The 21,694-nt window shown below is 37.8% G+C and overlaps 1 protein-coding gene across 1 annotated transcript in view; it reads right to left on the bottom strand.

Annotated features, from left to right (window-relative positions):
* Positions 1 to 541: 541 nt before the first annotated feature.
* The window catches only part of gfra1b (gdnf family receptor alpha 1b), a 44,079-nt gene continuing 22,926 nt past the window's right edge, over positions 542 to 21,694 (bottom strand). Inside the window, exons 4-9 of the mRNA XM_007259179.4 lie at positions 15,490 to 15,841; positions 14,628 to 14,737; positions 13,198 to 13,332; positions 8,872 to 9,053; positions 4,543 to 4,587; positions 542 to 3,609 (exon numbers count right to left, since the gene is read on the bottom strand). Of these exons, the coding sequence (XP_007259241.2) occupies positions 3,466 to 3,609; positions 4,543 to 4,587; positions 8,872 to 9,053; positions 13,198 to 13,332; positions 14,628 to 14,737; positions 15,490 to 15,841 (968 nt within the window). The 3' untranslated portion in view covers positions 542 to 3,465. The remainder of the gene's footprint in view (positions 3,610 to 4,542; positions 4,588 to 8,871; positions 9,054 to 13,197; positions 13,333 to 14,627; positions 14,738 to 15,489; positions 15,842 to 21,694) is intronic.

Raw genomic sequence — 21,694 nt, 5'->3', positions numbered from 1 at the left:
GGTACTTCAAAGTTAAGATTCCAAGGAGAAATAGTAAATATTTTGGAAGTCAGTTTGGTTGGATTGAAAAATGTTAAGTCATTGTTAAACAAACCTCTTTACCACCCTGCTATCTGATTTTGTGATGATTCACTTCATAATGTGACTGCTTACTGGAGTAGGACTGTAAGAACTGTAATAATCATAACTAGCACTGGAATAATATTGTTTATTGTATCTTATCAGATAGCATCTCAGTCCACTTAGTTGCATCAACAACACTATAGTATTCCCAATGCTTTTGATTGCATCAGAGCTTTATTGTTAAAAGGCTTTTGATAATGGGCTGGGTGTATGTATGTTTTAATAATACTGGATTTTCTTTTCAGTGAAGAGACAACAGTGTTCATGGTGTGTCAGTCTCATGTACTGAACTTTCATTATCCTACTATATACCATGGTAAATACAGTTTTTTTTCCAGTCTAATGCACCATTATCTACTCACAGTTAACATGTTTATAATAAATGAGTAGGATTTAAATGACATCACAGAGATGAAAGTTACTTCTGACGTGTTTAATGTATTCTTCAGCCCCTTTACATTTCTTACAGCCCTGTAATTCTTGAGTTTTTATTGATTTAATTACTTTTACAGTTAACAGTATCACAACAATGCTAGAATGCTTTCAGGGCACCTCATTTAAAAGAGAGCGAGAGAGAAACCATGTTTTACTTACTGTACATCACATTTTACATATAGGTACACTAGATTGAATCATCAACCTTTGTACACTGTTCAACACTCATGTTCACTGTTAAAACACATCAGATGATATTGTACACAGCAGTGGTAATATTACGGCTATAAATGTGCTAAGTTTGTAAGAAAAAAAATTAGGCTGGTATTGTACAAGCAGGTGGTCAAAATGCTGTTTTCCCCAAAAAAATGCAGTTGATGCTGAACAGTCTTGGCTTAACAGGAAATGCCACTTGACCCACAGTGAATGAACCAGAAGTCCATAAAAATAGCAAATTAACCTAATTATACTGCACTCACTAATGTGTTCTTTTGTAGCAAGGGTGGACAAGCTTTCCAAAATGCTGGAAATAGTCCTATTTAAGCTAATGGGTGGAAATTTTGAACTGCTATGTTTAATTGAGTTTCTAAAAATGAGTTTTCTAAAACAGACACAGGGTAGTAATGGCAACACATTTCTCACCATGCAAATGTAAAAAAAAAAACATGCACTGGCATGCCAAAAGTTATGGGATAGCTGTCGGTAAAAGTGTATCATGCAGCGCTACCTGCAGGGGACATCCAAACCTGTATATGTTGTGAGGTGTTATCTTGTGGTTAAGGTATAGAACATTGGCTAGTTTCCTCATGACAAGGAGATGTGAATTGCAGTTAGATTGTAAATGAGTCCTGATAGTTGGTTTCAGATCGATGAGGCATTCTATTTATGAAGTTGTCTGGAGGCTGAATATTTGATTCAACTCTATCCACAGTGTCACATGTGAACTATATATAATCATGTCCACATTTAATACAAGAGGCCCTACACACACACATCCACAGGTCAGTGCAGCATTCTTTAGCCCTGCCTCATAATTTTTGCCAACATTATAACTATATTTCCACAATTTAATACAAATAAATGATGACATAGTGAAGTGACAAATTAGAGAAGTCTAAATCAGGGGTGCTCGGTTCTGGTCCTGGAGACTAAAGATCTATCTAATTCACCTTAGTCTAGAACATTCACATGTTCCTAAAGGCTTAGTTAATTACCTAAAGTGTAATTAGTGGGGCATGTAACCTCTGCAAGGTGGGAATGAGAATGAGAAACTCTAATCTAAATGATCAAATCCAACAAACACCTTAAGCTTATCATTAACAGAGACTTACACACCATGTACAGCCATGCAGTCCAGCAAATTTTAACACCTCCACAAGAAACTAACATTAGGCAACTTTATCGCTTCATCACTTCATCATTTTGTCACCTCCTCCATTGATTATATACATTCATTTACTGGTAGAAGTATAAGTTCCTTGAGGAAGTTTTAGGGGTTCTTCAAGGACCATAAAGGACCACCCCCAACCAAGCCACTACCTGTTCTCATATCAAACGAGAAGTACAGAAGCTTGAAGACCAGAACCAGTCAGTTCAGAGACAGCCTCTTCCCCAGGAACGTTTAGCCCAAAACACACCTTAAACTCTTCTTATCCATCTTACTACATCTATACTACATCTCCATCCCTTATAAACTCATTATGCACTCAACATGGTACCTACTTACAGACACACTGCACCCACCAACACTTTTATCCCATACACCCTGTCAAATACTTGGATTCGCATGCATTCAGTTGTCTATATTTAGATGGCAGTGTATACTTCTGTATATGTATTATTTTTTTATAGCATTTCTACACTGCAATTATGTCTGTATAGTGTAAGTTATGTGTGAAATTGTAGGTTTCTTATTTCTATTTGTACCTATTGTGTTTTGTTATTGTGGGTTTTAACTACAGTGACCTAGCACCTGTGTACATCTGTGTTAATGTGATGACATTAAAAGAGTTTGATTCTATTCTGCTTGAAACTGTGAAACCTATACTTTCTTGAAGGTTTTTTTAAAGCACCTTAAAGTGTTTCTCCACAGTTTCAATTAGAAGAACCCCAAGAAGTTCCAAAAGGAAATTATACTTTTAACAGTGACGGTAAAACTCGTCCTAGAGTTGCTACAAAAGAGCACATTCGTATGCAGCACATGAATGGGTCATTTCTGAAGGTTCAAAACAACTTTGTCTGTCTGTCTGTCTGTCTGTGTTTTTTCTCCCACTGTGTGTCCTCACCTTGTGTCCTCTGGCTCTGTATGTATCAGCCATGCTAGAGGCAGATTGGAGAGACAATGCTCGAGACAATGCTTGCTCATCATAAAAGAGGCAGAGGCAGAGGCAGTGGACAGGATTAGTTGGCAGATGCTTTTCTGAAATATGCGACTCTGACTGCAGCTGAGCACAAGATGTTACAAGCTTTTCTCTTATATCTCTGAAAGAGGAAATTAAAGTCTGTCTACATTTTGGAGTCTCTTCCTGTTCGACAAAAACTGGAGGGTCCCATTGTTTTCAGTGATCCTTGATTTTCTCTGTAGCTCCTTCTCAACAGCCCTTGTGGAATAATGAAGTTCTCATCCAGGCAGCAGAGGGAAATACTTTATCTCCAAAACTGTAGATCACACTGGGGTTGTTACACAAGTCCAGTTTTCATCAAGTTCACAGATGACCTTTTGCTTCTGTGTCAGTAACTCTCTGATTTTTACTTTTGTCCATCAGAACAGATCCTCCATCGGTCAGAAAGAAAAAGCAGCTTTAGCACATGTAGACATCAACACCTCATACAGCATCACTTGCAGAAGAAGATCAAATACAACAGAGTGGTGAGTATGATACACGAGCAGTCCAGACTGGGGTTGGGCTACAAAAGCAGGGCCTTGTGGGGCAGTAGCTGGAGAGCAGAGAGCAAGGCCAGCAGCAGCACAGGGACGGTCACAGAGTGGATGTGGCCGGTCGAGCTTCCTGCTATAGCATTGAAGTTGCTGGGGTCAGCTAGAGGGGGATCCTGTGAGACATAGCAGGGTAAACAAAATTGGACTTTATTTTTGTTATTTTTTTTATAAAAAATAAACAGTTATCTGTTATTCTCTCAGTACAATAATCCATAATTGGTATATTATCTCCTGGGATCTCTCTACATTTCACACATTTAGTCACAGTAAAAGGCACACTTTTGTACATAAGCTATAAAATGATCACTTCCAATTTTCCACTTCTCACAGCTTATTTCACCAGAGTTACACAGTGCAGTTCTTATTGTGCCAGACCTGAAGTAGCAAGAGAGTCTATTCTCTTTTATAGTCAGTAAATCACCAACATAATTTTAACACTTTAGATTTAAGATGTTGCTTTAAAAGTTACTGTTACTTAAAGATACTGTTACTTATTTATTTGTTTGTTGGTTTGTTTATTGCCAATGCTCTCACTTGTTTAATCATGGTTAATTCTAGCAACTACATTGGATCCCCCCCCATCATGATGCTACCAAGATAACTGTCCTGCTAGCAGATGGCCATGTTGTATTGCAGGGGCCTATGATGGCTCCATCCAGAGACAATAGGAAACTAAAAGCACCCAGTCTTATTTTTGGACATGTACCACTCTGCAGTGTTCAGAAGAATTGTTGCTCATTCTATTAGATGTAAAGGGAAGAGATGTAAATAGTATAAAAATATTAAAAAATGAAACGGTAGTTACATGACTACTTATGCTAATTTCATGGGTTGTTTTTCAAACAGCCTAGCCCTAAACTACATATATTCTCTAATAGAAAATCTCAATTCTTAGTGCTGTCTAGGCTTAAAAACTAGGCTTAACTGAAACTACTGTGCCCATAATACTACACAAAATATTTGGCATGCACTGTATACCCCATATTTTATTGGTAAAATATATTCTGATTATAAAATATTAAAATATGAAGATAAACTGAACTTACCATGCAGGGAACTTCTATTGTGGCATTTGCCTTCAGTTTCTGAGCCTAGACGGAGGAAAAAGAGAAAGAGTAGAAGACATTAGATGTGGTATTCATTAACACAGAAATCTTTTCTGTTAAATGATTGAGATGGTTTCCCCTGCATAAGCTGTTCTATCTGGTTCAGCTCCTGGAACTCTTAGCCTTTCAGTGTGAAACAGCTTGGCCTCCTCCAACTCAGGCCAGCAGGGTAATAGCCCACTCCTCCCAGTGGTGGTCAGTGAGCCTTCAGAGCACAGATCCTCTAAAGAAGTGTAATGTTACCATAATGAGCGCTATAGGCTGCACTGACTACAGTAAACTCTCGCTGGGCCAATCGCTCACAAATCGATCCGCTGCTGTGTGGGGTTGTGTTCCGGTAGCAGTGACTGCATTAGTGTGTGTGACAGACCAATACATTATAATGGGCGTTTTTTATGAAACTTTGCTGTGCTGTTCACTTTCTGTACACACACACACACAGGGAGATGGGATTTGGTGGCATGATAAAGTGATTCCATAGAGAGTTTAGAACATAATAAACCTGCTGCACAATAGAGAGAATGGAACTAATTCTGGGGGGTAGGATTGTGGGAAAGGATGATTAATGGCCTTCCCGGAGGTCTATTCTGCTGAAGAAACTGCGCTCACTAATAAATCATATTATCACTATTAAAACAATATGATGAATAGTTGCGCTAAAGGTATGAGAGTATATCTAAGGTGATCAGATTCAGCTGTAAAGGTCTACATGTTTGGATGGGAGGGGAAACACAGGTTTAATCTTTTTAGACGGGATGCACTGATCTGAGTATTGCGGGCAGACAGCCGATGATCAGTCAGTGCTGATGCTGAGCCACATCTATCTAAAAATGTAGCAACTGGGACTAGTGTGATTACTAGGAAAAATACAGAGAAATGTCACATTTATTATTATAATTTATTATTTCTTTCACAAAAAGGATCTAAATCAGTGGTTTTCATCCTATGGAGCAGTGATGCTAGGAGGTTGTTGGCCCAATGTTTTTAGTCATATTTTTTTGGTTGTTTTTAGATTTTTTAACCTTTTGAGACCCTGTGTCCTCACATAACCCCCCCCCCCCTTTTGAAATAAAATAATTTAAAATAATTAAGCAAGAGTAATATACTTTTAAACATGCAACCTGCACATCTCTGTTCCTAACACTAAAATTGTGTTAAAACAGTATTATTTATTTTGGCTGTAAATTAGCAGCTAGTTGTAACATTATTGTTCCCTTATTCTGATATAAATGCCTTGTGACAGAAGAGCAATGTGGTGTGGATCTGGCGAGGCAGTAGCTATAGTTATTTCGTAATTTAAGACTAGTCAGAGTTCTCACAGTTCTCACAGTTTACTCTCAGGCAACAGAGAGAGAGATGATAAATTCCCAGTGTTTAATTAACACTGCACCATTGCAGTACTGATTAAGTCCTAGTGTGTTAAGTGATAGCTCCACCTTTCCACCACATCCTGCTGTGTAGTCCGGGAGGAGCGTGTTTAAGAACTATGTAGCAGTAAAGGACTCTATCTACTATATTCTTGTTTATAATCTTTACTGTGACTTGTAAGATTCTATTTTTGTGTGTAATGTTCTCACATTTCTTAAATGTGTTCTTCTGTAATACTAAAGCAGTGAATTACTTTAGTAAAGTGTAAATGTGAAAATATTTCCTACAGATTAAAAAATGCTAAAAAAAAGGGCTCATTTTAATCACTGCCCTCCAAAATGTAAAAAAAATAAATAAAATTAACTGTAAAATGATATGGTAAAAATATTGCAGACCACAGCTACCAGTATTTTATTGATTTTTTTAAATATATTTTTTTTATTTTAAATTTTACAATATGTTTTTACCCATTTTGAAATGCTAATTATCAAATTCCATTTATGTGATACCTTCCACTAGCAATGCTCCAACACTACAAGGGTGAAGATTGGAACATGCCTCCTCTAGTACATGTAAAGCCTCTTTTCGAACTGCCGCTGATGGAGCATTACTTGGTAGCCAGTACATTGGAGGAAATCTCTGATTCATCAGCTTACACATCCGTCATTCTCTGATCATAGTGAGAGCATCTTATTTTTCTGTAGCAATTGGAGCCTTACTCACTAAGCTAAACTTAATAAACTGTCCCAATTCACTAGGGGATAATATGATCTAGTATTACTAGATCATAATATTATAAAGTCACCACAATTGCCTTCCTCTTAAATAAAAAACTTTTTCCAGTAGGTTTTCAATATCATCATGCATCCCTACTTTTTAATCATCTTTGGAAGCTCTGAAATCTTGATATACCACTGGGCCAAATAGAAAAAAGGAGTCTTCTGTAAGTCTGGGTATTCTGAGGTTGTCTGTCAGAGGAAGCAGATGAGGGGGGAAGATATGCTATCCTTAGCGGAGTCTCAGTGCTGCTGGTGTGAAGGGAGAAATGTTATGGGTGGGTAGTTCCTGCTTAAGGGTTTTCCTTATGATAATGCGACAGCCAATTAGGCGTGACATGGCAGCTTTGGCAGTTTGATGTATCTCATTTCTACCCACAGGGGTCCTGTGTGTGTATGTGCATAGGGGTGTGTGTGTTATCATTGTGACAGCCTACACCCGTCAATCAAAAGTGAGCCTACGTTTCACTCTCTGAGTGAAAGGCATCATATGCAAAGCTTCATCTTTAAACAGGCTCCCGGCTGTTTGTAAAGTCAGCAGAGGTCATGCCCCGGCTGTGAAGGGCCACCGATGTGTGTGCGTGAGCAGCACTGTAAGTAAGCAGTGTGTGGCATCTCCTGATTGACACAGCTCAGCCTGTACCTGCTGTGCCCTGTCTCTACCTGGGGCAGGTGTAGCAGAGAGTCCAGGGTAAAAGTTGTGAACTGTGCTAGTAGTCAGTCACTCCCTCAGCTTGCCCTAATCGACAGATATTACTAATGGTGTGTCACATCTAGCAGGAATGCAGTCAGTGTGAACTTCACACAGGTTTCTTCACACAAAACAACTTCTATTTCAGACAGAATAAACAACAGTTCCAGTCACTAATTTAAAGTTTAAAGTTGGAGCTTAAAACTCCTCAGAGGTTTGGAATTGCGGCTTTCAGTGGAAGATTTTTAATTTAATTTCAGATACTGCTTCAGAGTAATAAATTAATTAGCAGAGCTGTAGATGATTAAAAAGTAAATGTGAAAGCCACATATGAGAATTGAGAAATAAAGCAGCAAACAGTTTAGCACCAACATATTTAAAATGCACATCTATCTCTTGGCGGATAACTTAATAAAGCAGTACTGTTATTAGTGTAAAGTATCTTTATATATTAGTAGCTTTGTGGTGCCCCCACAATACTTTACTACCTCAGGTTTTTAGAACTGTATTACATCTTGAATAAAAGAGATCTCCAAAGAAGCAGAGTATTTGACACTTAGCAGGGTCAAAAAGATTATGAAATTTGTTCTAAAGAGCTTTTGGCTTCAACCAATCAACTGTGAGATAAACAGTAAATCAATTAAAGTAATTTAGCACCACTTTTCTTCTTTTTAGTAGCGATTATCCAGTAAAACCACTCCAAGAGCTTGGTGAATTAAAGAGCATTTGGGTTTAAATTAAATATGTTTGGTAGGCAAAACCCAAACACTCATTGAAGCATGGGGGTGGCAGTATCTAGATTGTACCAGAAAGTTCGAGAGGTCGATAAAGCTTAGAGGTGTGGAGCAGTGGAACTATGTTCTCTAGAACAGTGTTTCTCAATTCTGGACCTGGAGTACCATCACCTGGCAGGTTTTAGAGTTTACCTTAAATTTCACACTTCTGATCCAATTAATGAACCAACTGAAAATATTGCTGATGGGAACGGTGGGTCTTATAGCAGCACAACACAAAAACAAGCAGGACAATAGTACAACAGAACTAGAATTGAGAATCAGTGCTCTAGAATGATGTCCTCAATTTAAAGCTATTGTTATGAAATGGGCATGAGGTGGAGATGATTATCCCACATCCCGGCCTCACTGACGCTCTTGTCGCTAAATGCAGTTCAATTCTCAAAGCAGTGCTTCTACATTTGAGAAAAATGCTTTAAATAAGCAGGTATTCCAGTTCTTGTGTCCATGTAGCGTATTTACACAATGTAAAGAATAGTTCCAGTTTTATGTCCCTTTCATACAAAAACATTTGTATTTCCATTTCTGACATTTTTTTTTTACTTTTACTGTTGAGTAAAATTTCCAAAATCAAGTACTCCCAGTGAATGCTAACTTATATACTCTGGTATAACTTGTGACTACAGACATGGTCTCTTACCTGAAGGCTTCCACAGAAGCTGTATAGATGGTCATTGCTTGGGTCCAGGTCATTGGAGAGTGTCTGGTCATCCAGCGCATTAGAGTTCCGGTTGTTGGGTTGGGGGGCAGTGGGTGGTATCGGAGGCTGGGGCTGCCACACCCCAACATCTGTACCATTACCAAAGGCCTGGATAGCATTACCTACACACACACACACACACAGAGACACAGGTGCGGATTAACACCCTGCACACGCACAGGCACTGTGCTGACAGAGGAATTACATTCATCTCTGTTTGTTTTGTGTGGAGCTAATATTAATAGGCTGGGTCCTCTCCATTCAGTGGCAGAGCTGATAAGCTGATAACGATCCTCGTGCTGCATAGAGTCCTCAGACAGGAGCATTACTATTCCAACATATAAGCCTCAGGAGGGCTGTACAATTTTTGGATGATAAAATGGAGGATCATTATAACAGAGATGCCTCTTATAAAACAACTTCATTCCTTAAACCACCTTGAAAGGGTATTCTTCTCTTTTCTCTCCATTCTCTATTTTTAATCTGTATAACAGGATAAAGGACATCATAGATGCATTCTACTCATACACACGTCCTCATATTGTAAAAAATAAACAGAAAGCACAGAGCTTACAATGTCACGACCAACAAAAACTTGCTTAAAAAAGTCTTTATAATTCATGGAAATGGAAGAAGTCATTTTTTTGCTTAAAAAAACAAACAAAATATACTTAAATTACAAAAGCTGCAGTGCCTTTATCATAATTTGTACATTGGCAGATGTCATATCACTTAATGTCACACAAGACAAATGAAACTCTAACAGCCATGCTTTATCTTGATTGAAACGAATCATATCTCGATTCAAAAAACACAGTTCTTGTAAGGGTTAGGTGTCACCACTGATTTCCTGATTTGATTTACGATTCACAAGATCTCAATTCAGTTTGGTTTATTTTGAAATGTATTCATTTTGGAATATTTCAGGTACATTTACAGATTTTGTTTGAATATGAAAGATTTTCATAGAACTAATGTTGTAATTGTAGCCATTATTAAAAATATTAATTAGTACCAGTGTTCACACAAGAATAAAGGGGGTAAAGCTAAAAAAAAAAAAATGATTTCAGGTAACATCAATCGGTATTGCATCATTTAACTAAAGGTCGATTTGAATCAGATTTTTTTTTAACCCACCCTTAGTTCTCATTGTTTATGAATGTTCTACCAAAAGTATATTATATCTACATAGTATCACTTATTTTCCTTTGAGTGCTTTATTACTATCATGACATGTTGGATTATTGGCAACCTAAGAAATCCATTGATAACTCAAATTTCCAATATTGTACAGCCCTAACTGTTATTATAAAAAGGATTTTAAATCGCATTTTAAGTATTGCAATATTCAGTTATATAAATATAAGATTTTATAAGTTGCATAATGTGATTTAAAACCATGTTTTTTCAGTAATTCTAATACTGCTTGTATCAAAACACCATAACCCATTAAGTAATGAGCAAGCTCATTAAGTAAGTAAACATACATTCAGTACAAATACAGTAAATAGCAAAAAAAAACAATTAACAATTGAAATCGACCAATAGAAATGATGTAAGTCTCTCCATTGACTTCTATTGAAAGAAGGTTAAGTTTGTAAGTAAGTAAATTTGAGTAAAGTGTGAGTGAAGATATACTAGAGTGGACTGTTCTGTCAATCTTTCTCAAACATGCTGTCAGCCGACGCAGAGACCTGGAATAAAGGGGGTGTATTTAACCTCTGTATTATTGGCCAGATTAGCCTTGTGTAGTTTTGTTTTAAGTGTTGATAGTTAGGCTAGACTACATTTAAACTACATTTTAGGCTATTTCTGTTCTTTTCTTTTCTTTGATAGTCTGTGTTCTATCCTAGGTAAAAATAATTTATTTATGTCTTTAGTTATGTTGATTTTGTTTAATCTTTTTGCTATTTGCAAATCCTACTTTCTTTTTAATAGTTATTCCAGTCATTATTGCTCCCATTATATCTAAATGAATATAATTTTTTTTCATATCTGCTATAGACCAGAGTCCTTTAGCAAAGATGTAACAGTGTTTTTTGGTATAAGGTACAGTAAGGTACATAAGGTTCAGTGTTGCTGAAAGACGCTCTGACTTATAAGCCTTTTGGTTGTATTGTGCTTCATCATTGAGCATCACTGGCTCTGTAAGTGTAATGTCTGGCCCTCGGCACAATAGTCCATCGATCTGTATCTGCGCACTCTATTCCCCTGCCGCCACCTTCCAGTAATCTTATAAGTAAAGTTAATGGTGTCATTTCAGGTATATTAAAGAGGCTTCAGGGCTAAATTATATGATTTGGATTATCCAGATCAACTCGTTTCACGTTTTCTGTGTTTGAGGCTGTTTCTGCTGTTTTGTGACCTTCTCTTCACTTTCATTTTACACAGAGAGGATGGAGAACATTATATGGCTACAACATACTATAACTGAGAATCCTTCACAAGCTCTCCAACTAAAGTTATTATTAATGTGTGCATTGTAATAATTGTAATTACATCTATGCGAAGGATTTCTACTAGAATTCATTTGTTTTGGGTGGAGCATAATCATTCCAGAGAACACAGCTCCACACAATGAAGTGCATTTACATATTCATCCCCACACATATACCTGTATCCCTGTGTTGAATATGAATACTGCATATTCATATACTATGAATGGTGTATCAGTTATTCTGTGACAGAAACCACAAAGGCATGTCTGCCAATACTGTTTGAGGCTAGTGTGTGGTGGTTTAGTATGCAGTTTAGATGATGCTGTTGGTGGGATATAAGTGTATTTTACATTAGCCTCTTTGTTCCATTGCAAAACTAAAGAAACTGGAGACACCAGACAGATCTAAAACTTTTGTAAATGTATCACCTTGGCTTGTCATGGTATTAATTTTTGGAATGATGTATTGTCCCAGAAATAATTACAGTAAACTACACTACTGGTTAAAAGTTTTAAAACACCCTAAATTTTTTCAGTAGTCCACTGGTAGTACTGCAAACCTTAGGCAAGCCTGCCTTTCTTATTTTATCATTTTGTCAAAGGCTTTCTCAATCCAACTCTTTCTGTCAGATTTGCAGCTCAGACTCTTCTCTCTTCAGCTAAAACTGAGACCTGTTTCAGTGCTAAACTACAAGATTTTGTCACGTAAACAGACTATCACACAAGCTGTTAAATTTCAGAGACTGGTTTTCTGACACTCTTGTGCATTTGAGTCTGTCAAGCTTCTTCCGGTACCAGAAAATTTCCCAAGAGTCTTTTCATGGTATACCACTTCAAGTCATTCACCAGACTTGACCAGACAGACCTTTGACCAGTAGAGTGTATTATTAATTATATTATTAAATATAATTTAGTGTATTATTAAAATAACAGCATAATAATGCAATTACTTGCCTGTATAGAGCAAGTTATATTTTATATTATTATTTTTAATAAGAATGTATTATTAGAATTGGAATATAGAACGTTTTAAAATAAAAGTCATAAATAAAACAAAACCACTGTTTAAAAAGTCTTTTTACCGTCTACATTTTACCATTAACATTAATGGGATCTCCTCAATAAGTAAACACAATAGGTAATACTGAGGTCATAAAATATTGAGGTTATGTCCATATATTTTCTGATAAGTTACTATTTCCGGCCTATTTCCGCCTAGCTATTTTTAAAGGACATAATTACCTGTGCTGTTTAGTATTATAACTAAATTCTGTGTACCTCTCCCTTCTGAATCTGTTGTATTTTAAGTGTTTTTGTGTCTCTGATTGTTCAGAGTTGTTGTTGTTTTCTCTGAACAGCTCAAAATTCTACAGCTGTTCTCCCAAAGGCCAACACCTCATAAACACACATCCTCCATCTCATCCTGTCTGTCTTTCCACCCCCCCGCTTCATCTAACTGACAAAATAATACCTGTTTTTCACTTTTCCCCAGCTCAGACAACTGAGTAATACTTTATTGCCTTTTTATGTCAAACTCTTTCTGGCTCGCCCCACTTAAGCGTGATTTCTCTGTCTCGCTTCTGTCTGAGTGTCCCTCACAAGTGCAGAGCATTTACACACTACTCAGGCTTTAGGTTTACAGGTGTGGATAATGAATAATCACCAGGACGCTATAAAGCAGAGCTCCACTCTGCACTTCACATTGTAGTCCTGTCAGTCAGCACACTGTGAGCTACAACTGCCAGCCACTGAGTGAGCCGTCAATCTCGCAGGAGTGGACGTGTAGGAGCCTGCTGGTGTACAGAATTAACAAGAGTGGGGGAACTCACGGAGACAGCGGTTGTTAGTGAAGAATTCTGAGAACTTGTCACATTCTGGCTTCCCGTTGCCGCTGCTGCTGCAGTCGCACCAGGGAGACACACTGATGCTGGGAGAGCGAAGGTAGTTTGGGGTCATCACTGTGCCTGTGCCGCAAAAACAAACAGCAAACATAGTCATCAGTCCGTAAGAGCTCAACTTTTATTCTTAATCATATAATTAAAGGATTACTACAGTCATTTACAACCTAATCTCTCTCAGTCTCAATCTATAGTGTACCATCCATTCCCACGACTGCATTTCCCTGTACTTAGAAAAGAACAAAACACCTGTTGACTTAAACCTCACTTATAATAGATGGCATTGGACAACTGATAAATGTCAACAATAAATCAGATGAAAAAGACATATATGTCCAAAAGTTTGTAGACACTTGTTCCTCCAAGGTTTCTTTTTGAAACCAAGGGTATAAAGAGTGAGTTAGCTTACCCTTTGCTGCAATAACCACTTTACTTCCTCTGCAAAGGCCTTACACTGGATCAGAGTTCTTTAACCCTCTGGGGTCCAGGGACATTTTTCTTTTTAACTTCAACACACAATCAGTGATGTTTTTTTTTTAAATAATCAAGCATTTTGTTTTTTAACAAACAGACACCCTTACCCAAGTGACCTAGCTGAGGATGATCAAGTCCTGGCTTGTGTTTAGGTAACCCGGGGATTTACCCTCCTGATCCACAGACAGGAAGTAACTCCTTCTGCCAGCTTTTTTTGTCCCTTCACCTCCTGGCTCCTGTAACTCTTACTAATTCTGTATAGAATAGGGTATGATAAACTTTTTACAGATTCCTGATTGATTTGGCTTAGAAACCTTGAGGAAAGTGTCTGTCTAATCTCCTAATTGTTTTTATAACAATATTTTGAGTTTACATTAAAAAATTGCAATTCTGTACAACAGCCTGATAGCTTGTTTCATACAGTAAGCGTGTGGACAACTGGCTTTCTTTTTTACTGTCTTTTTTGTGTCTGTCAGCTGCAAATATAGAGTATGACATTATAGTTATTTTACTAAAGTTATTATCTTAAGTTGTTGCGTTACATTTTACTGCATTTTCATTTAGCATTTATTTCTTGCTTTTCTTTTTTTACTGTGTATTTGTGTTTTCTATTTTATCTCACCCTGCTTTATTATTGCTCTGATGCCCTCTGTACGAAGGTACAAAATATATCAAATCCAAAAAAATTATTCTAATTAAATAAAAGATTAAAAATGAACTGTGAAATAAAACAAATCCCCAGGATTGTACCTTTCCAGTAAAACATGAGAAAGCATTAAGATGTAGTTAACAGTTAGGAGTGTTATATGGTTTATCCTATAGCACAGACAGCAGTAGCAGTATAAATCTGGATTTGGTTATTTGCTCCCTCTGTATCTGTAACTCACCTATAAGACCAGAGTAAGCCAGCAGGCAGTCCGCATAGCTCTCCTTCAGACAGCCCGATATTGAACGAGCCTCTGGCTGGCAATTGGTGAAGAAGTCAGCGAGGCGAGATCTAGGGAGCACATTGAGAATGAGCAGAAGTTCTTTTTAAATAAGCTCTCATCCTAGACCCTGAACTTACTCTGTAAGTGACAAGCCATCATTTCCTCTGAAATCCGTCTACCCTGGAGGAAAAGGCAAAGTGATAATGTGCCTTTCACCTCTTCTTTCAGGATCATCGCTCCCTGCTTCTAACCTTAGTTACAAGATATAGTTCTCCTATAGTCTACCAGCCACTAGTGCAAGCAGTGTGTTCACACTGGAAAATGAAATAGGATGTAACTGGTATGTCTTTTATTCTCACTAGGACTGCTGAAAAAATTTAGGCCCAATCCCATTTTACCCCTTGTCCCTACCACCTACCTCTACCCCTCCATTCTCACATAGGGTTAGGGTGTCCCTGTTCTTGTTGGGATAGAAGGGTTGGGATTTTTTAACTAAATAATATGTCCAATATTTTTCGATAATTTTTACATTAGATTTGTATTGCTTTTGACACACATATTTAAGTTAATCTGTGTATATATACACTGTTTGCTAATTCTGCTAATTCTTGCAGTGTTAAATCCGAAACCCCTGTACGGTCAAATCGTATCAACAAAGGACTGCTGTGGCTGCAGGTTTTCGTTCCATACAAATGTCAGTATTTAAACAACTGATCACGTAGTACTGCTTGGCTGAAATAAAAACCTGCAGCCTCTTTGTGTGGATATGTTTAGCTACATTTTAGCTACACTATTGGAGAGCTATTTTAGAAAAGCTGACCTGCAGATGTAGTTGGTTTTGCAGGATTCTTGCAGGTTGAGGCAGTTGGGTTTGTCTTTGTCCTCATACGAGCAGGCCGGTACGATGGTCTGGCGCCTGCGTTCAGAGCAGGCCGATTGGTCACTAGACGGACACGAGCAGAAGAGCATGCCGTAGCTGTGCTTGGCCGGCACCTTGTCGAAGAACTGCCGCAGAGCCTTGTGGCACTTGCGCTTGTTGCACACCTCGGTGGTGGAGACCCTGCTGGTGCAGGGGTTGATGTAGGCTGAGCGGTACTTCTTGCACGTGTCGTTCAGGTTGCAGGCTTTGGCAGCGTTCAGGCAGTTGTTGTCCTTGGAAAATGCCGCTTCACCTGCGCAGAAAGCGTAGAGAAGAACTTTAGTGAAGAGTCCTGAGAAGCAGTCAGGCCTGATCTTACTGATGCTGATATTTGTGTCTCTGCAAATGTCACAGAGCAGTACTGTAGAAAGGGGCTTTTCAGTGACCTTTCTGAACTCAGCTCAGTGTCCTCTAGCTCAGGTTTCTGTAGTGTTTTCAGTGCAGGAGGGTATATGAGTGTCGTTGCGCAGTGTCTACATGAATGCATGAATAAATCATGCGCTTGTAATCCAACACATGCATGGAAACAAATGAGTCCGCTTCCATGTAAATAAAGATTTTACTGCCATTTACTAAACGGAATGCCTCGGAAAACAGAATTGGTTTGCATGTCCGATTTGTTTTGTAAATGTTAAAAGCTGTAATTTCTCTCTCTCTGTTAGCTCTGTACTGTAGCTGCTCTTTGATAGATCCTTCTGAACATGTTCTGAATCTCCTCAGCTGAGCTCCTCAGGCAGTCTGCTCACACTGTAAACCCCAGGACGGATATCCTTCAGCAAATATTGAGTAATGTGTGTACAATGAGGGAAAATATGAATGCGTGGCTCTGTGTCGCAAGTGCCTGCAGGAATTCTCTCTCTCTCTCTTCTGCTTTCTTTTTTTTTTCCTTTTTCCTCCACATCTCGCTTTTTGCTTTTTTACTTTTGTACTTTCTCGGCTTCTCTCTCTCTCATTCTCATTCTCGTACATTAGCTGCTTATCTTTTTCTCACGTTCACTTTTCTCTTAATCATGCTTACGTTTATACTTCTCTATCACTCATTCTCTTTCCTGTCACTTTCTTACTGTCTGTTTTTACTCTTTTTCTACCCTTTTCTTTCTAGGTTTCTATTTCTCTCTCCTTTCTTTTTCAGTCTTTCTCTGCTCCTCTTGCTCTCATAGCCACTCTCTATCACATTTAGAATTTTTGCTCCTTTTTTCTTTCACTCTTACTCTGCACTTTCTTTCTTGTCCACTCAGCCACTTTTTTACTCACACTTTTTACAGATGTCTTTTTTCCATTCTTTGCTACTTTCTCTCTAAACCCTCTCTCTTTTTCACTCTTATAGCCACTCTCTCTGCTTCTCCCTTGCTCATCTTTTCCACTCTTTCTCATTTTCTGCCACTCAGTCTATTATTCATCCAACTTTTACTGCTCTTTTCTCTCTTTCCTTTTTCTGCCTTTATTTCTTACTAACTTGCTGCTCCTTTTTCTTTCTATCACTCTCCACTCTTTAGCCTTTTATCTCCCTTTTCTTTTTCTTGCTCTCTCAATTCTTGTCATTTTCTGCTACTTTTCCTTTTATTTCTTCCTTCACCACATTCTCTTTTAAATACTCTTTCTTCTCCTTTTTTCTTGTCCCTCTTGATCTTCATCTATATCTGCCCATTTTCTTTTTTTCTCTTTTCCCCATCATCATCTCATGTTGTCTCTTTTAATTTCTTTCTTTTTTTTTGTACTTCATTTCTGCTTTTAACCCACACACTTCTCCTCTGACCAATCTTTAAACAGGGCTGTGATCAGACAGCCTGAGGTGAGTTATGTACTATTGCTCATGTGAAATGGTTCAGTGCTCCTCAACCTCACTGTTCATCTCACACACAAACATGATCAACACTCCTAATTCCTTCTGCTGAGAATAGTCCAGCCAGCAGCTCTCCCGGCATGCTTTCACTAGAGAGCCAAACAATAAGAAAAAATAATCCATCCATCTTCTTACTGGTCAGGGTCACAGTGGGTCCAGAACCCTTCTAGAGTGATTGGCCACAAGGCAGAAATATCACTGGACAGGGCACCAGTCCATCACAGGGTACCACACATATCCATTCAATCACACACCTAAACCTAGGGGGCAATTTAGCATTGCAGAGTCATTCACTAGAGTCATTTAGAAAGGTGGAAATGGTCGAAACCAAAACACAATTTTTTAACAGGTTTCTTCTCATTTCTTTCCTCTCTTTTTATTACAGTTATCCCAGCAGACATACCATAAAACACAATATATTTAACTACCTCAGCAGTGCTACTCTAATCATTCATATTTTTTAAACAGTGCTATTCTCGTCATGCATTTAGCTAGATAGCTTACCTACAGTGCTATTCTAATCTTAAATGTACCTAAGCAGTGCAATTTTAGACAAGAGTTACCCCTGCAGTGTTACTCAATTCATATATGAGTGGAATTCACACAGTTTAGCACTGTGCAGCTCATATTTTTAGTTTGTGAAGTGGTAGTAAGAGTAGAGGGTCAAAATGACCGTAAACCTGTGGTTTGTTAGCTATTTTTGGTGATTTGCTGGCTCCCTGTTTCCAATGGGCAGTGCTACTGCAATACGACTTAAATAAACAAGTCTTTTCACGTAACAATTTTTGCCATTTTTGACTGAACCTTTTTTGGTTGCATCTATATAGCATGCCCCTAGACACATGTGGAGAACACACCAAACTCCACACAAACAGAGACCATTACACACAATCTGAGACCCACCATTGATCATGAAGGTAGATTTTATCACTGTGGTTCTATCTTACCTGTACATTAGGCTGGGTGAGGCAGAGAATGAGTCACAGCACTCCATTATAGTCTCTTTTAGCGAAAATGCTTACCGCTTCACTAATTCATCCCTCTCAGATGAGCCGCTGCTTCTGCCTGTGCATGGAACACTGCGTTCTGTAATTATGCTTTTTGATGTGGAATTTAAGTTTATTGTGGCCTTTCATGCATCATGGAGCTAGACATGATTAAATGTGAATGCAGCCTTGAACCAGAGGTTAATCACATATTACAAAAACCATTACTTACATCTGACAAGATCATAAAGGTGGGTTTAACGATTACTACAGGGATGCTTATTGTGTATGATGTGTTCATTATTATGTCAAATATTATTAATTATGAACCAGACTAGCTATCATGCCAAACAACTGAGCTCTAGAGACTTTTGTATGTACATAAATAAAACATAAATTGAGACTTATTATGATATAATTCAAAATCATGCAAGAAGTATCTATCTATATATATTTATATAGGCTAAATTTGTGAATTGTTGTGAATTAAATTTTTTTTACAAAGATTTACAAAACAGATTGCACTATAAAAATATAGGCCCATAATGTGAAATAATGAGACCAGTATTTGATCAGCATTCATATGGATAGATCTAAACCAGGCTTGCATATCTGTATACTGCAACTTTATTCAATTCCTCTGTGCAACACTGCACAAGTTACTTTTTAAGTCCTGGTCAAATTCTCTATTGTTCTTACACCATTCCTGAGCCACTTTCACTGTATGCAAGGCATGCTTTTACAAGCCTTTCCAGGCCTGCTACCACCATGCTTTACAGAGCTCTACACAATCCTCCACCCCACTCCACAAGAATCAGCAGCCAATTGTTCTGTAAACAACCATCCCACCTGGCTTTTTCCACACTCATTTATAAAAACACTCTTGGGGAGTAACCAGTTCACCTGATCGCCATGCTTTCAGACTGTGGGTGAGAACTTATGCATACACTGGGAGAACATTAAAACTGTACCCAGACAAGGAATTGAACCCAAACCCATGCACAATCTTCAAATGTGCTAAATATCAAGCCACCATGCTTGCCACATTCAAACGACTGATCCCCTTCTAATGGTCGAACTGAACATTACCTGAGGGAGCAGGCCAGTGTCTGCATGATATTTGACTGACTGATTCAAATATTTTATAAAATATTTAAGATAAAAATTAAAGTGACAATAAATACTAAAAATACACATGGAACATTTGTTACTCGGTGTCCTAACACAACTGAAAAACATGTGTTTGTGTGTGTGTGTGAGAGTGCTGGTGCAGATGGCTAACTGCATGTGTGCTCTGGCTGTAGATGGCTCAGCCCTATCTTTCTCTGTGGGCTTAAAATAATAAGTGCACTCCACAGCTGGCTCCTTGAGTGGGCTGAGAGTGCAGGCGATGCAGAAAGTGCTGATGGAGGGCACCTCGAGCTCTTCTGGCTGCCACTTAATAATCTCACTGCTTATCCCCAACTCAGGCCAACTCAAATAAAAACACACGCCACTGCGGCAAATCAAATCATACAAGGACTCGACCTCCATAATTGATCTAACGCTCACGCTCTCTGTCTCTCCCTCGCTCCGATGTCGCTCTCGTCTCTCTCCGGCACTCAGTGCTTCTATTTTCCTTTCCCACTTCCCTTTCTCCTCTCCTTCGGCACGTACTCAACCCTCTCTCTTCATTAGTTCCTCTCACACATTCCGGCGGGCAGCTGAAAAAACAGAGAATCTACTGAGAAAAAGAATTACAGCAATTGAGTCGATATGCCTCCGAGTCTCCATCAATCGCAGAGAGTGCTGTTTCAGCACATCGAGGCTTGTTACGAGACAAACTCTCTCTGACCATCTCTTCAATGTCTTAATGAAGAGGCTCTGCTAGTTAAACAGACTGTGTGCTCAAGGCTGCAGATGGATCAGCTCTGTGCAAATGACCAAACCAATAAACAACTGCCTAGGGATGTTTAATGGACCTCTGGAGTGATCCCTGACAATAGCTGAGGTTTGGAGAGCTTATTAGAGGAATTAGCCATTCCTATTGATATCTGAATATATCTGCCTCATGAAGAGAGTGTATTGATTTATTGATGAGTGGCTTTTAGCTGAAAGGATGAGCACAAATATGTATGCTTATGTGAAGCTTTGATTAATCTATATCTTTGATTTTACAGGCCAGATTATCTAAACATAATAACCTCTAACATTTCAACTAATTAACTGTAGTTTTTCATGTGAATTATAACTCTTAAAAGACATTGTTGGAACTGATAAAAGAACAACAATATAATTGTAATCTGCTATAAATTAATTAATGTGTTGGAAAGTACACTGTGTTTAGAAATGGTAATAAAAATGTTAGCACAACACACATCTTAATATATTTACTGTTAAAATCACAAAATTTTGCCTGCGCTAAGTTATGTTTTGTGGTTTGTAAGAAAGCTGTGTGAAATTTGAAACTGTCTTGTCATGTCATAATTAAGGATATTTAACTAAACATTATAAGTACATGAACAGTCTATAGTTTAGGGCTGCACAATGATAGACTATAACTATTATGTATTTTGTTGTTCTGCAACATATACTGCAATAAAAAAGACTTAAATCCTTACAAGATTTCTCAAGATGTCAATGAACCCACATGCCATCTTATTAATAAAGCCCCTTTCTATATCAAAGGTTAGTGTAAAATAAATTATATTGGGCAGATATAATGTCTGGTAGATATGCCTGTATCAAGTAAGTTGTAGCATGTAATACGATATGTATGATTTAATTTGCCCTTACTTGGTGGTATTGAGTTAGTTACTGATAGTTTTCTTGAAATTTTACTTTGTGTTAGTTTGTTTGTGAAATTTACATTCACAGCTGCAGACTGCAGAAAAATGTGAGCCATGTGCAGGTAAATGATAATGGCCACGTCATCCATGTGTTTTAGTATGATGAGCTCACATTTCACATTAAAGGCTTTTGTAATGGAGAATGGTACATCTTCAGCATGACATTCCGTTTCAGATTTTATATTAATCTCCTACAAGCCATGACATTTTATTTCATTTTATTTTCATTTAAATCTTAAATGTAGGGTCCTATATAATCCATTTTATTTTTTGGCAATTTCTTTTTTTGTTTTTTGTCACATTTCAAATATTTAGGTTTTTGATTATGCTGTTAAATAAGTAGTACATGAATAAATAAATAACTGAAATATAACAGCCCCACTTAATGTGCTTAAAATTGAGATGTAAATATTAACAGAATTTAGATATTTGATCATATTTTTAATCAA

This window comes from Astyanax mexicanus, chromosome 15 (assembly GCF_023375975.1).
Source record: "Astyanax mexicanus isolate ESR-SI-001 chromosome 15, AstMex3_surface, whole genome shotgun sequence".
In the NCBI taxonomy this organism is placed as follows: Eukaryota; Metazoa; Chordata; class Actinopteri; order Characiformes; family Acestrorhamphidae; genus Astyanax; species Astyanax mexicanus.
This window is presented reverse-complemented; position numbering and strand designations above follow the sequence as displayed.